Genomic DNA, 13,079 nt, shown 5'->3' on the forward strand with positions numbered 1-13,079 from the left:
CAATCCCCTCCATTTCCAGGTGAATTTGCTAAAATCTTAACTTTCTAGAAAAAAAATTGTCCAGCCTGGCAAAATTGTTTGCAAAACCCAGCATTATCTCACACAAAGAAGTGCTGTGGCAGGTTCCATAAGAAAGGTTCCCAGCATGAAGCATTGGGTTTTGAAATATCTGCTTTGCCGTGTCATGCAGTCCCAAGCTGAAGTGCCCTCCGTTGTGCATGATCTCAGGAATCCGTTTGCACATGCCGTGTTTAGGAGAACCTGGAGTCTATCCTGATGAAGATGGCAGGAGGAAGATCCTCCCAAACTCCTCTAGATTCTTCTGCAATCTGGAAATTCTGACCCACATCTCACCTTGTGTTTCAGCTGCAACCTGCTAGTTCAAGTTTTGAGCTCAGATCAAAGGAAATATCCCTATTCTCCAAGGAATCCACCCTTCATCGTAAAGATGATTTCAGGGGAAATCTACTCTGCTTACCCCATATGGGGATGGTCCTCCCCAAGGCTGTTAGTAAGCTTGGAGTCCCCAAGGGCTCTTATTGCTAGCGCTCTACCCCTGGGTGAACCACAGGAGTCACTCCTGAAGTCTCGGGCTCTGAGGACACACAGTAGTGATTTCCTTCTTGGGTTCCACCCCGAAGCAGATGTGTACAATCAGGAAAATGTCACCCGACCTATCTCTCCTCATCTGATAGGTCAGCCAGAAGCACCCATTCTTCTGGGTGTTGTACTGGATGTGCTTTCTCGAAGAGAGCTCCCTTCTATTAAAAAAGGTATCTTCTCTTAATTGTATTGTAAGCTCTATAGAAACAACCGTTCATTGCAATAGAATATGGGCAATGCTGTACTTTGCCAAGGATTCTGTTTTTCACCTTCTTCAGTGGTCAGGGATATAATTAAATGCCAGCATTCTGATGATACACATTTTCCATCCCAGCTGCTTGAAGTTCCTTCTCTGCTAGTTTAGTAATTATCTCTTTGGACACTACCTGCCTCCCCCAGGGAACGGCCTGCCAGAACGACCTCTACTCCTCCTTCCATTTTAGAATCTCTATAAATTAGGAAGAACTCTTGTCATCTTGAGTAATGTCATGATGTAGCTTATTTATTTATTAATGGGAGTGGAATGTGGCTATCTTTTCTCACTTTAACTTAGGACCACTGGGGACAAGCAACCTCAAGGTAGCCATGATTTACCAGAATGTCGGTTTTTCAAAATCTTTATATGCACAACATTCCAGAGTGTAAATGGAATAAGAGGAAAGAAGACAAAATTTATTGTATTTATTATAATCGTGTGGGGCTAGCTTTGGGACAACCAAGTCCTCACATTCATTCAAGAGCCCACATTTGGATACTGACATTATCTTCAAGTGAAACTGTAGAATCCCAATGTGTGTGTGTGTGTGTGTGTGTGTGTGTGTTAGCAGATCACTCACCAAGTGTAAATAAACATTTAAAATATGCCACAAGGCAATCCTGCTCTTGGTGTTGCGTTTTTTTATTTGTTTATTTAATATATCAGGAACCAACTCCCCCTTACTCCCGCCTCCTCCCCACGCAAGAGCCAGTCCCCGGCTCCTGGGGTCCTGACTCAGCATCCTACCACCAGCGTAAGGTGAAAGGGAGACTTGGAAGATGGGATTTGGGAAGCAGGAATTGCAGAGTCAGGTCCCAGGCCTCAGAGACTTGGGCTCTGTGCTCCAGCGGAAGCCCATGAGGGACGGATGGAGGGACCAGAGGACAGCTTGGGTCCCGCAAACGCCAGACAGCCTGGCCGCCACCTGCCGGAGAGCTGGGGGCGGGGCCTCGCCGGGTTGGAGCGGAGCGGCAGGCGCGGCGGGGCGGAGCTGTGGCGAGGCGCGGGCCGCGGGAGGGCAGGCCCCGGCCGGGAGAGGTGGGTCGGTGGATGGCCCGGAGCGGGAGGCGCCTTGGGCCCCCGCGCGCTAGCGCCGGGCGGGGCCGAGGCGCCCGCGGCCTCGGAGCGCCGGGAAGGGCCGGGCCTGCGCGCTCCTGGGGGCCGGGGGCTGGCGGCGGGAGCGCGGCGGGAGGGGCTTCGAGCGGGTCTGCTAGTCGTTTCCGTTTTCCTCCTTGTCGGAGGCTCATTCCCAGACCGGAAGGTGCCGGGGCCGAGCGATGCACAGTCCCACCCACTCGGACCCCCTTGTGTTTGGCCACGCGGGCCCCCATACCTCCCCAGACCCCGCCCATCCAAGCGGTTTCAGGGTACGCCTGTATGGACACAGCCCCTCAAGGTGAAAAGTTAGCATTTAGCCGTTTTGAAGTTGGTACCTGGGGGTAAGGAGAAACACTCCCGTGGGGCAGAGGAGATGCCAGAGGGAGAGCCGTAAGGAACGCACAGGCCCTCACCCGAGGAGTGCTTTTTTGTTCTAGGCCCGTGGCTTGAATTTGCCAGGCCCGGGGCCCCTGCTTTTATCCCTCCCGGAGTTCTGCATAGCCACCTGGGAGCAGCTTCGGGGCCATGCCGATTTCACCCTTTAAAAGCGTTGCATCCTGATTGTGTGTGTGTGTGTGTCTCACATTTAGATCCTCCACTTAGTGACGCAGAGCCTTTCAGGGTTGGCTGCAAGCCAAACCCCAGCTTCCCGATGCAGCCCGAATCCAGCCAGTGTGAAGAGGAGACCCCTTCCCTCTTGTGGGGTTTGGATCCTGTGTTTCTAGCCTTTGCAAAACTCTACATCGGGGATATCCTGGACTTGAAGGAGTCCCGCCAGGTACCAGGTATGTGGCTGGTGGGCCTGGAGGATGCCCAGGGCTGCACCTGCACCTCACCCTTCTTTCTCCAAAGCTGCAGGAAAGTGGGGCTTAGTGGCTTTCGGGAGAACCTTCCCTGCTGCAGGCTCTGAAAATGACCTAGCGTGGACTCTCAAATGAATACTTTTCTGTGCAAGTTACAGAGTCTAAGTCTTATTTTTATTTTTTAAAATAAATGCGTGGGGAAGTAACCTTTGTACCCTGGAATGTTTGGGGCTTTTTGGTTTTTTTTGTTTTGTTGGTTTTGGTCTGGCTTTGAGGTCTTTAATATTTTAACATGCTCGGTTGTTTTTCTCTGGGACAGCTGTTGGTGGAAAGCTTCAGTGGACCAGACATCTCTAGGCCTGTTCCCTGGCCCGGATATGTGACTCACCTGCAAAGCTTAGGTGTCTTCTTTGTAAAAAAATGGGGATTAACCAGGCCTGATTTACTTGTGGGGTTTTGTTTTGTTATCAACTACTTAGAACCAAGTAATATAAACTCCCTGAGAGGAAAGACATTATCTGCTTTATTCACCTACATAATTCCAGTGCTTAGTGCTGTGCCTGGCATGTGGTGGGCCCTCAGAAAGTAATTGGAGCAACAAAGTATTATAAATGTAAAGTTAAAGAAATCATTTTTTTTTTTAAAGGTGGTTACTAAAGATAGGTTCTTCATGCCTAGAAACATAACAAATATAATTTGGGGTAGATTTAAATAATTCACATAGCTGTGTATGGATCTTCACATGTTTACTGTGCTACATGAGAAGTTTGGTTCATCTCTTTGCTGTTTTGAGTGAATAGCAAGCTGTGAGTCAGAAGTCTTCAAGAAGCTCAAGTATGCACGGTTTTAATGAGAGGATGTTTTGTGTGTTTCCAGTTCTATGTACAAATATATTTGGAGGACCTTATTCTAAAGCCTTGTGTGCAAAACACCTTGGTTTCCTAATTATTGTTGGAAATGTTCTATGTTTGGTTTTTTGTTTTTTTTCTTGGAAGGCAGCCGTCCTCCCCCACAGTTGTCCATTTTCCAGAACAGGCTGGTATTCTTCGTAGCTCATCTCAGGAAGAAAGTAATTCACACCAAATGCCAGCTTTGCATTTTGAAAGAAAGGTCTTATGGAGTGGCTCAAGGAAATGTCTGGGCATGATAGGGGCTTAACTTACTGCAGGTGAAGGACCTCATGATGTATTAACAGCCAACCAAGGAAAACAGATCCTGTTGGTCTTTGCTAGGTCACTGGTAATGCTGTTTTAGATGTGATTTTGTTGCCAGGTGGATTGGGGAGACTCCTGACCCTGACGCCTCTGTCCGTCCTTTCTCAGAGATGTTGCCAGAGGCTTTTGGTCCCATTGCAAGAGAGAATTCAAGGAGAGACCCGAGGCAAGGATTGAGCGGTGCAAATCAGAAAGTTTATTAAAGTGAGAGTACACTCTCGACACAGAGGGAGGCAAACCATAAGAAACTCAACTTTAGGAATCAAAACTGAGGGTTGCTGGAGGGGAAGTGGAGTGGAGGGATGGGGTAACTGGGTGATGGGCATTAAGGAGGGCATGTGATGTGATGAGCACTGGGTGTTGTATGCAATGAATCATTGAACTCTACTTCTGAAACTAATAATATACTATATGCTAATAAATTGAATTTAAAGAAAATTAAAAAAAATAAAGTGAATGCAGGTGAGCTCAAGGGAGAGCTGCATCCCAGGTTTTGGGTTCCTGCCTTTTACTGACAGATGTTAATTAGGGGTTGGAATATTTATTACTTGGGGAGGCATTTTTTGGAGGAGCGGGGCTCTGTGTCTTTTCCCCCTTACTTGATCCAGGTTCTTGGCTTTCTTTGTCTTGAGCCTGTCTGATTTGATCCAGCTTCTTATGGCTTTGTTTTTGGGGTGCTGCAGGGACAGGTCTCTGACTTCCCCCATAGCTAGCCATGACTCCCCCTTTGTTGGCCTCCAGGCATCCTGTAAAAACCTAACTGCTGACTGTAACAGTTTTTAAAATGAAACATCATGCTTGAAGCAGGCACCAACCATAATTGCAAGAGAGTGATCTTCTTGAGATTATACCGTAGGGCTCAAGGGATGGGAAATTCCCCTAGTCTGGGTTTTTCTTTCTGTGTTGTTTTCATTGGTTGTTTCTGGTTTGGTTTGAGGATAGGGGTTGTCCATGCCGACCCCTGGGGAAAGGAGTGGGCTAGAGATTGAGTTGTCATGTGGCCAACGATTCAATCATGCCTGCAAAATGAAACCCGAATAAAAACTCTGGACACCGAGGCTCAGGTGAATTTTCGTGGTTGGTAATCGTGCATTGATTTGTCAGGGGGGTGATCTGTTGTGTGGGTGTGGAAGCTTTGTGCTTAGAGTCTTCCAGACCTTGTCCGATGGATCTCTTTAGTTAGTGAGTCCTGGTTTGTACCCTTCATTATAAAACTATAGTCATAAGTCTAGTACCTTCCTGAGTTGTGTCCCATTGTAACAAAACACCAAAGCTGAGAGAGTTGTAGGTCCCCTGAAGTTGTAGCCAGTTGGTCAGAAGTGTGGGTGGCTTGAGAACACCCCGGTTCAGGGCTGGTAAGTGAAGAAAGCAATTTTGTGGGAGGCTGTGCCCTTGATTTGAAGTTTGACCTGACTCTGTATTTGCCATCCGTCAGAATTGCCTTGCAGAATGGTTGCAGAATGTCTACTTCTCTAAATTAATCTGCAAATTTAAACTAATAAAAAATATTATGAAAAAATAGTATCAAGTTTGTGGTGGTGGTGGTGGTGGTATTTATAGGTTTTAGGGTCTTTTTTTTTTTTTTTTAAGATTTTATTCATTTATTTGATAGAGAGAGACAGCGATAGAGGGAACACAAGCAGGGGAAGTAGGAGAGGGAGAAGCAGTCTTCCTGCGGATCAGGGAGCCTGATGTGGGGCTCGATCCCAGGACCCTGGGATCATGACTTGAGCCGAAGGTAGAGGCTTAATGACTGAGCCACCCAAGTGCCCCTTGGGGTCTTTTTTAAAAGAAAGATTTGTGAGAGAGAGAGGGAGAGAGAGAAGGAGCGTTGGGGGAGGGGCAGAGAGGGAGAATCTTCAAGTAGACTCCTCACTGAACATGGAGCCCATGAGATCTCACCCCCATGAAACCATGACCTGAGCTGAAATCCCAGGTTGGCTGCTTAACCAACTGAATCACCCAGGTGCCCCAGTTTTGGGGTCTTTTTTGCTTTATCTTTTTGTTTATAGCATGCAGAAATAGTCTTTATTATTCTAAATATCCGTGTCAGACTTTAATAATGGGATAAATAATGAATCTGATGTTTAAATCAAAATCTGTTTCTTAGGGGCGCCTGGGTGGCTCAGTGGGTTAAAGACTCTGCCTTTGGCTTGGGTCATGATCCCGGGCTCCTGGGATCGAGCCCCGCATTGGGCTCTCTGCTCGGCGGGGAGCCAGCTTCCTCCACTCTCTGTCTTCTCTCTGCCTGCCTCTCTGCCTACTTGTGATTTCTGTCAAATAAATGAATAAAATCTTTAAAAAAAAATCTGTTACTTATATTATCTAATCTTAGAGGGTCCGATGAAGTGGGAATAGTATATTTGTAAGAATTATATGCAAAATAGTATCTTGGGCACTTGAATATTATTAGACATCAATTAAGTAATGGCAGACTAAAAAGAGATCAATCAAAAGTACTTTTCAAAGAGAGAAACCAGGTGAATGTCTTGCTGTGGCAGTGGCTGTTTGGGGATGAGCTGCTGTGAAAGCTGACTTAGTCCTCCCTGTGTGACCTGGGTCCCTCAACCCTCCCCACATGATCCTACTCCTTCCTGGGGACCTGATAGTCCAGGGGATCCCCCAGTATGTTTGGGCCTCTGGGGGCTGCATGTGGAACAGAGGCAGCAGGAACAGAAGGACCACGTGGGGAAGGCTGCAGCTTGAACTCCCCCATCAGCCAGTATCTGTTGTCTGAGTGGTTTTCTGTTGTTTGTTTCCTGAGCTTTCTTTCAGTCGACAGAGCCTCCATCCAACTATTTTTTTTTAATAATTTTTTTAAAGATTTAATTTTTATTTATTTGTCAGAGAGAGAGAGAGAGAGAGAGAGAGAGAGAGAGAGCACAGGCAGGCAGAGTGGCAGGTAGAGGCAGAGGGAGAAGCAGGTTCCTTGCCAAGCAAGGAGCCCGATGTGGGACTCGATCCCAGGACACTGGGATCATGACCCAAGCCGAAGGCAGCCACTTAACTGACTGAGCCACCCAGGTGTCCTCATCCAACTATTTTTAAGTTCTTCTGTCGTAGAAGAGAATCTTCTGTTGATAGAAGGACGTGGTCCTCTCCACTTCTTGTCCTTCCCTTCAGCTTCTTCTCGTGGGTTGCGTTTCTGATACCTGTGTCATGTTTCTCTACAGTTGGACACGTGTATTCTCTATTCCCAAGCAGAGTGTTTTCTCCTCGCTTGATTTTCTCTGAATGTTTTGATTCAACCCATGCATTAGTTTCTCCTGAATTTGCTCTCCTTTGTTCAGAGATGCTTTAGAGATGTTTTCTATACCAATTGCTTGAGATTGGAAGGATTTTTTTGCATTTCTGAGTGACTCTGTTTGCCCTTCAAGGCAAACCATTGTCAGCATAGAAGATGAAAGTTTAGGGAGCGCCCTTTTCTGTGCTTTCTTTGAGAGAGAGTCTGTTGTGTCTTCAGGTGAAGACCTGCTCAGATTTTTATCTAGTGGCCTGACACAGTTGGTAACCTTGGAGGGTTGGCCTCCATCGCAGGTGACTTGAGGACCCTCACTGGCTTGTGTCATTAGTCCTATCTTTTTATCACCTTTTTCATACGCTTCAACCCAGGCAAAACACCTTTTGGCTAGCTCTGTTTCCCTTTTCAAAGTGTGTCGGCTCTTTACTATAAAACCACCGTAGTAGTGCGTGGCAGAGTGTCCCAGGGAAACCCAGAGAGTCCTGGGACTATCTTGAGTTTCCAGACGTCACCAGAAGAGCACCCTGTAGTGGCTGGGAAGACACTTCAGGGATAGGCGGTGGGCTCTCCAATGGGTCCAGAGGCCTCCATAGTTCTGCTTCCTACTACTAATGTCCTGGGGGCCACAAGTGACCACATGGAACCCTATAGAGTGTTCTGTCTCTAATGCCAACAGATGCCTGGCAACCAGGACAGAACAGCCATTGAGATGGGGTAGGGGAAGACCAGTCAGGTTCTAGAAAACGATTCTCTCTAACTTTGCTCAGTGCACCAGTAGACAGTGTTATTACCTGTCCAGTGCCTTTGGGGAAGCAGAAAGGGCTGACTGCAGCCAGAAAACAGCGTGGAGCTCAGGCCACTCCAAGCCCCCCGGCCCTATAGCAGACCCAGAAGTGCCATGCCATAGCTCTTCTCTGGACACAAGCACATCAGGCCATGGTGCTAGGGAACACTTCAGTAGAAGACTCAGTGTCCACATCCCTAGGGGAGGCTCATAGTTTCCCGATTTACCCTTCTTTCTGCCGCTGGGAAGTCTGAGCTTGCCTGCAGCAGTCCTGCGGGGCTCTCACTCTGAAATCGCCCATTTTCCTTTGTGTTTGGTCAGTGGAGGCAGGTGGGGGCAAAGGCCCCAAGGGTCTCACCAAACGTCGTAACTAAGGGACCTGGATAGCAATCCTAAGAACTCAGGAGGAGTCGATCAGAACTGTCCTGCTCTTAAAATTGCATGGATTTTCTGTGGAGCCAGTTTGTCCCCATTCAACCTGTGTTCCTGGAAGAGAGTGACCCTCCTTCGGGGATGACACAGTGACTCCAGCTCCTTCCCTTGTGTGGCCCTGTCATTTCAGCGCATGGCCCACACGGTTACCCCGCGCAAGGTCTCTAACCGACCAAGTATTCTTTAGAAAAATGCCCTGCTTGGGAGAGGGCCCTTCTTTAGACTAAATTGCCACAATTTTTTCCCTTCCAACCACAGCTAACTCTCCTAGAATCTCCAGCGGGCTGAGGCTCAGAGCCTCCTTATCCATCCTCTGGGACTCTCCATGAGTGACTTGTTCCCAACCCTTTATCTACATGGGATACAAGAGAACCATCAGCAGAGGCCAGTCTGGGGGTTTTGAAGGGCATCGGGGTTCAGGCCACAGGTCTGTCCCACCGTCTAACCCCATGGATGTGGAGAACAGAGGCTCTGCCAGGCTTGGTGGGGAGGGAGGAGGTGGCTAAAAGTCTGTGCTGATGAATGTTTACAGGTCAGATCTTCATTGAAAAAGGAAATTGCCATTTAGACAGTTATAGCCTCTTCCTGCAAGTAAAGAATTCAGCCACCATGGGGGAAAAAACAGGCTGGAGAAGATTTTAGTCTGGACTCAGGAGCTGCAGGAGACAGACGCACATGCAAGTAGCTTACACCAAAAGGGTCAGGATGTCGGGGGGCCGCAGATGGGAGGCCTGCAGGGGCCAGGACAGCGCTGGGACCCGGGATTGGAATCAGGGAGTCTCTGCAGCCAGGAGTCCCTCTGTCTGTGTCCCTTCCTGGTCTAAAAAGACATGTGAGGTTTCTCCTCTCAGTTTTCTCCTCTGGCGGGAACCTGCCTGCTGGCATCTGTCCTCTGGGTTTGGAAAATAGTTTTAAAAAAGAGAAGTTTGGGGGGCACCTGGGTGGCTCCGTTGGATTAGTGTCTGACTTGACTTTTGGTTTTGGCTCAAGTTATGATTAAACCCACATCAGGCTTCGCACTCAGCGGTAAGTCTGCTCCAAGATTCTCTCCGTCTGTCCCTTCCCCCACCCCATTCACTTGTGTACATGTACTCTCTTCCTCTCTCTCAAATAAGTAATTTTTTTTTTTAAGAGAGAAGTTTTTGAGTTATAATATGCTGGCTCCAAAGAGCAGCATTTTTTTTTTTGTAACCTAATTTATCTTCTCTTTAAAAAAAAAATCAATGTTAATTCATAGAAATGATGACTGGCTTTCTAGAAAAGTGCTAGTAAAAAAAAATCAAGCCTTTCCTGTGATTTCCTCTTTTCTTTTGCAATCCCTCAAAATAGATTTGGTCTCATAATCTAATGACTGTTTTCAGGCCTGTTGTGAGAGGTCCACAAGGAGGCACATTTCATTTTCGCAAACAGAAAGAAGGTTAACCAAATCTAGTTGGGCAACGTTGGTTTTCTCTTTTCTGCATTAGTACAGGCTTCTTTAAAACCAAACTTGCTACTTTGGACCCTTAAGGAAAAGACACCTGAATTTCTTAGGGCTTGCCATTTGTCAAGGACTGATTCTTTTTTTTTTTTTTTTTTTTTGTTTCAGGTGTATTTTTTTACAAGGGGCACCCAATAAAGCAGGTAGAGATCTTGGGAACTGTAATTGGAAGGAGAGAAAAAGATGCTTTCTACAGTTATGGAGGTAAGAACAATTGTGTCTGACATGAGTTTATGTGGAAGGACCTCACTTAGCTGATCATTGCCTTTGAAGCAGCTGCAGCCTTTCCGAGTGGCTGGGGACGCTTATGGAGCCCATACACTTGTCCTTTCTTAGGAGCCCCTTGGAGCCACCGACATGGACTGAGTGTAAAATGAGGCAAAATGTAGGAATGAAGCTGATGAATACTGTCGAATGACAGCTGATGGGGAGTTAGGAGGTAGAAGAACTAAAATATGACCATGTTGATCAGGGACAGACACCTGATACTGGAGGGCGTAGCTGTAAATAGCAATGGATGGTAGCAGATGTTTATATTGATACCTTTAAAAATCAAAAGGCCAGGGGCGCCCGGGTGGCTCAGTTGTTAAACATTTGCCTTTGGCTCAGGTCATGATCCCAGGGTCCCTGGGATTGAGCCCCACATTGGGCTCTCTGCTCAGCGGGAAGCCTGCTTTCTCCCTCTCCCACTCCCCCTGCTTCTGTTCCCTCTCTCGCTGTGTCTCTGTCAAATAAATAAATAAAATCTTAAAAATAAAATAAAAAAATAAAAATAAAAAGTCCAGATTAATGTTAAGTAAGACACTCCAAGAAGACAGGGAGGTATGAAAAATAATTGACAAGATTTATATTCAGAACAGGAATTTTAAAAGGCCTTTTGGTACTCAGGACTGAATATCCATTATCAGAAAATTTCCGTCCCCTCATGATGATACAAACTAAATAAAGGGTTTCTGTAGTTTGGACACCAGCAATTAGCGTTGTGGGTCTTGAGTTTTTTCATTGAGTTTAATGTAAGCATTTTAATCTGTTGACTTGTGAAGCTCTTAGAGTCTCCGCAGTTAAGAGGCCAAGATGGGTATTTCCTGGGAAGCTGAACTTTGGATTCCAAACCTTTGCTCTAATTAGTGGTGTTGCTTTCTGTTGTGTTGCCCTGGGTTTGTGTCCTTGCTCTACTTGTGGAAACATAGAAGGCAGTTGAACTAGGGGACGAAGAACATCTCCCTGGCGGTCTGTGCGCTGTAGATAATGTAGAGTATGGATGCATTTCATTGTATTTCATCAACACGTGTTCATTTTCCTGAGGATGATTGTCTCGTGCTTATGAAATAACGTGTGAGGGAGGTTTCTCATGCCTTCTTCTTTTCCCCAGCATATATATTTTTTAAACTCCAAAATAGATCATCTTGTCAGGCATCCCCATACTGGATCTCTTCTCTATTTTACCAGAGGTATTGGTTCTGTTTTTCTCCAGACAGTTTAGGAAGTACTCACCAGTTTCCTATTACATACTCAGCTGTGGGCAAGTACATTTTCTATAGTATAATCAGGTACTTCCTCTCCAAATCCCACTGATGAAGTAACAATTTCAGGTTACAGAGCACTTTTACATGTGTACTTTTGTGTTATTCTTCTCCTGATGTTTTGAAATAGAAAGGACAGATGTTCTTTCCATTTTGTTGATGAGGAAAAGAAGGCTCAGTCACTTGCTCAAGATTCCACTGATGGAGGTTTATAGGCCCAATCTGCTTACTGATTCCATTGTGATGTATAGTCTCCATATAACTCAGTTTGATTTTTCTCTGTCCCATCACCTCACCACCCACCCTTGCACCAGAAATCAACTTTGTCTTCTTTTTGTTTTTGTTTTTTTGTTTTGTTTTGTTTTTGGGTTTTTTTTTTTTTTTTTTTTTTTTTTTTTTTTTTTTGCTGGAGACAGTATATTTCATTGATGGTACATGACAAAGTAGGGGTTCCCAAACCCACCCCTTCTCAGGGGTTCTGGGATGGACCTCTACTCTATAGAGGTCAGGAGATTCTCAGTATATTGGGGGATGAGTTGGGGCAAGGACTCCCCAGCAGCTGAGGGCCTTTCTCTTCCTCTTGCTCTCACTAGGGCTGGTGGTCCAGGGGGCCCTTATTCCTTGGAGGCCATGTGGACCTTAAGGCTCTCCCCCTGGTTGCTGTAACCAAATTGATTGTTGTACCAGGAAATAAGCTTGACAAAGTGGTCCTGAGGGCAATGCCAGCCCCATCATTGAAGGTAGGAGAGTGGGTGTCACTGTGAAAGTTGCAGGACACAGCTTGGTCCCCAGTGTACCCCAGCGTGCCCTTGAAGGGACCTTCTGATGCTTGCTTCACCACCTTCTTGATGTCTTCGTATTTGGCAGCTCTCTCCAGGTGGCAGGTCAGATCCACAACTGAAACATTGAGGGTGGGGACACGGAAGGCTGTGCCAGTGGGCTTCCCATTCAGCTCAGAGATAACCTTGCCTACAGCCTTGGCAGCACCAGTAGAAGGAGGGTTGATGTCCTGGGCAGCCTTTCAGCTATCACATCTCAGCTTCCCAGAGGGGCTGTCTCTGGTCTTCCAGGTGGCAGTGAGGGTATGGACCATGGTCATGAGTCCCTCCACAATGCCGGAGTTGTCATGGATAGTGCAGGAGGCATTGCTGACAATCTTGAGGGAGTTGTCACTCTTCTCATGGGTCACACCCATCACAAACATGGTGGCATCAGCAGAAACAGAGATGATGACCCTCTTGACCCCACACTGAAGCTGAGCCCCAGCCTTCTCCGTGGTGGTGAAGACCCCAGTGGACTCCACTACAGACTCGGCACCACCTCACCCCATTTGATGTTGGCCAGATCTCACTTTGGAAGGTGGAGATGGGCTTTCCATTGATGACAAGTTTCCCATTCTCAGCCTTGACTGTGCCATTGCACTTACAGTGGTGGAATCACGCCGGAGTGCGTAGACCATGTTGTTGAGGTCAACCAAGGGGTCATTGATGGCGACAACATCTACTTCGCCAGAGTTAAAAGTGGCCCTGGTGACCAGCACCCGATACGGCCAAATCCATTTACTCTGACCTTCCCCATTGTGTCTCAGGGATGCTGGGGCGCTGCACCGGGAGGTGCGGCTGTTTGTCCGTTGGGGAGAGACCCG

At 47.0% G+C, this 13,079-nt stretch overlaps 1 protein-coding gene and 1 pseudogene across 33 annotated transcripts in view; one reads left to right on the top strand and one right to left on the bottom strand.

The window, feature by feature from the left end:
• Window positions 1-1,820: 1,820 nt before the first annotated feature.
• STN1 (STN1 subunit of CST complex) overlaps window positions 1,821-13,079 on the top strand; it is a 43,582-nt gene continuing 32,323 nt past the window's right edge. For 14 of the 32 annotated variants that reach the window (XM_080822982.1, XM_080822994.1, XM_080822983.1 and 11 more), the window contains exons 1-3: window positions 1,821-1,897; window positions 2,548-2,742; window positions 10,020-10,115. In XM_080822982.1, the coding sequence (XP_080679108.1) occupies window positions 2,610-2,742; window positions 10,020-10,115 (229 nt within the window). In that variant the 5' untranslated portion in view covers window positions 1,821-1,897; window positions 2,548-2,609. Of the gene's footprint in view, window positions 1,898-1,970; window positions 2,256-2,547; window positions 2,743-10,019; window positions 10,116-13,079 lie in introns of those variants that run through there. The other 18 variants (XM_080823001.1, XM_080822987.1, XM_080822972.1 and 15 more) reach the window with 3 other exon arrangements.
• On the bottom strand, window positions 12,049-13,012 carry LOC308355062 (glyceraldehyde-3-phosphate dehydrogenase-like; annotated as a pseudogene). The gene has a single exon. The product of its transcript is annotated as a glyceraldehyde-3-phosphate dehydrogenase-like (transcript).

This window comes from Martes martes (assembly GCF_963455335.1).
Source record: "Martes martes genome assembly, chromosome: 14".
NCBI lineage: Eukaryota > Metazoa > Chordata > Mammalia > Carnivora > Mustelidae > Martes > Martes martes.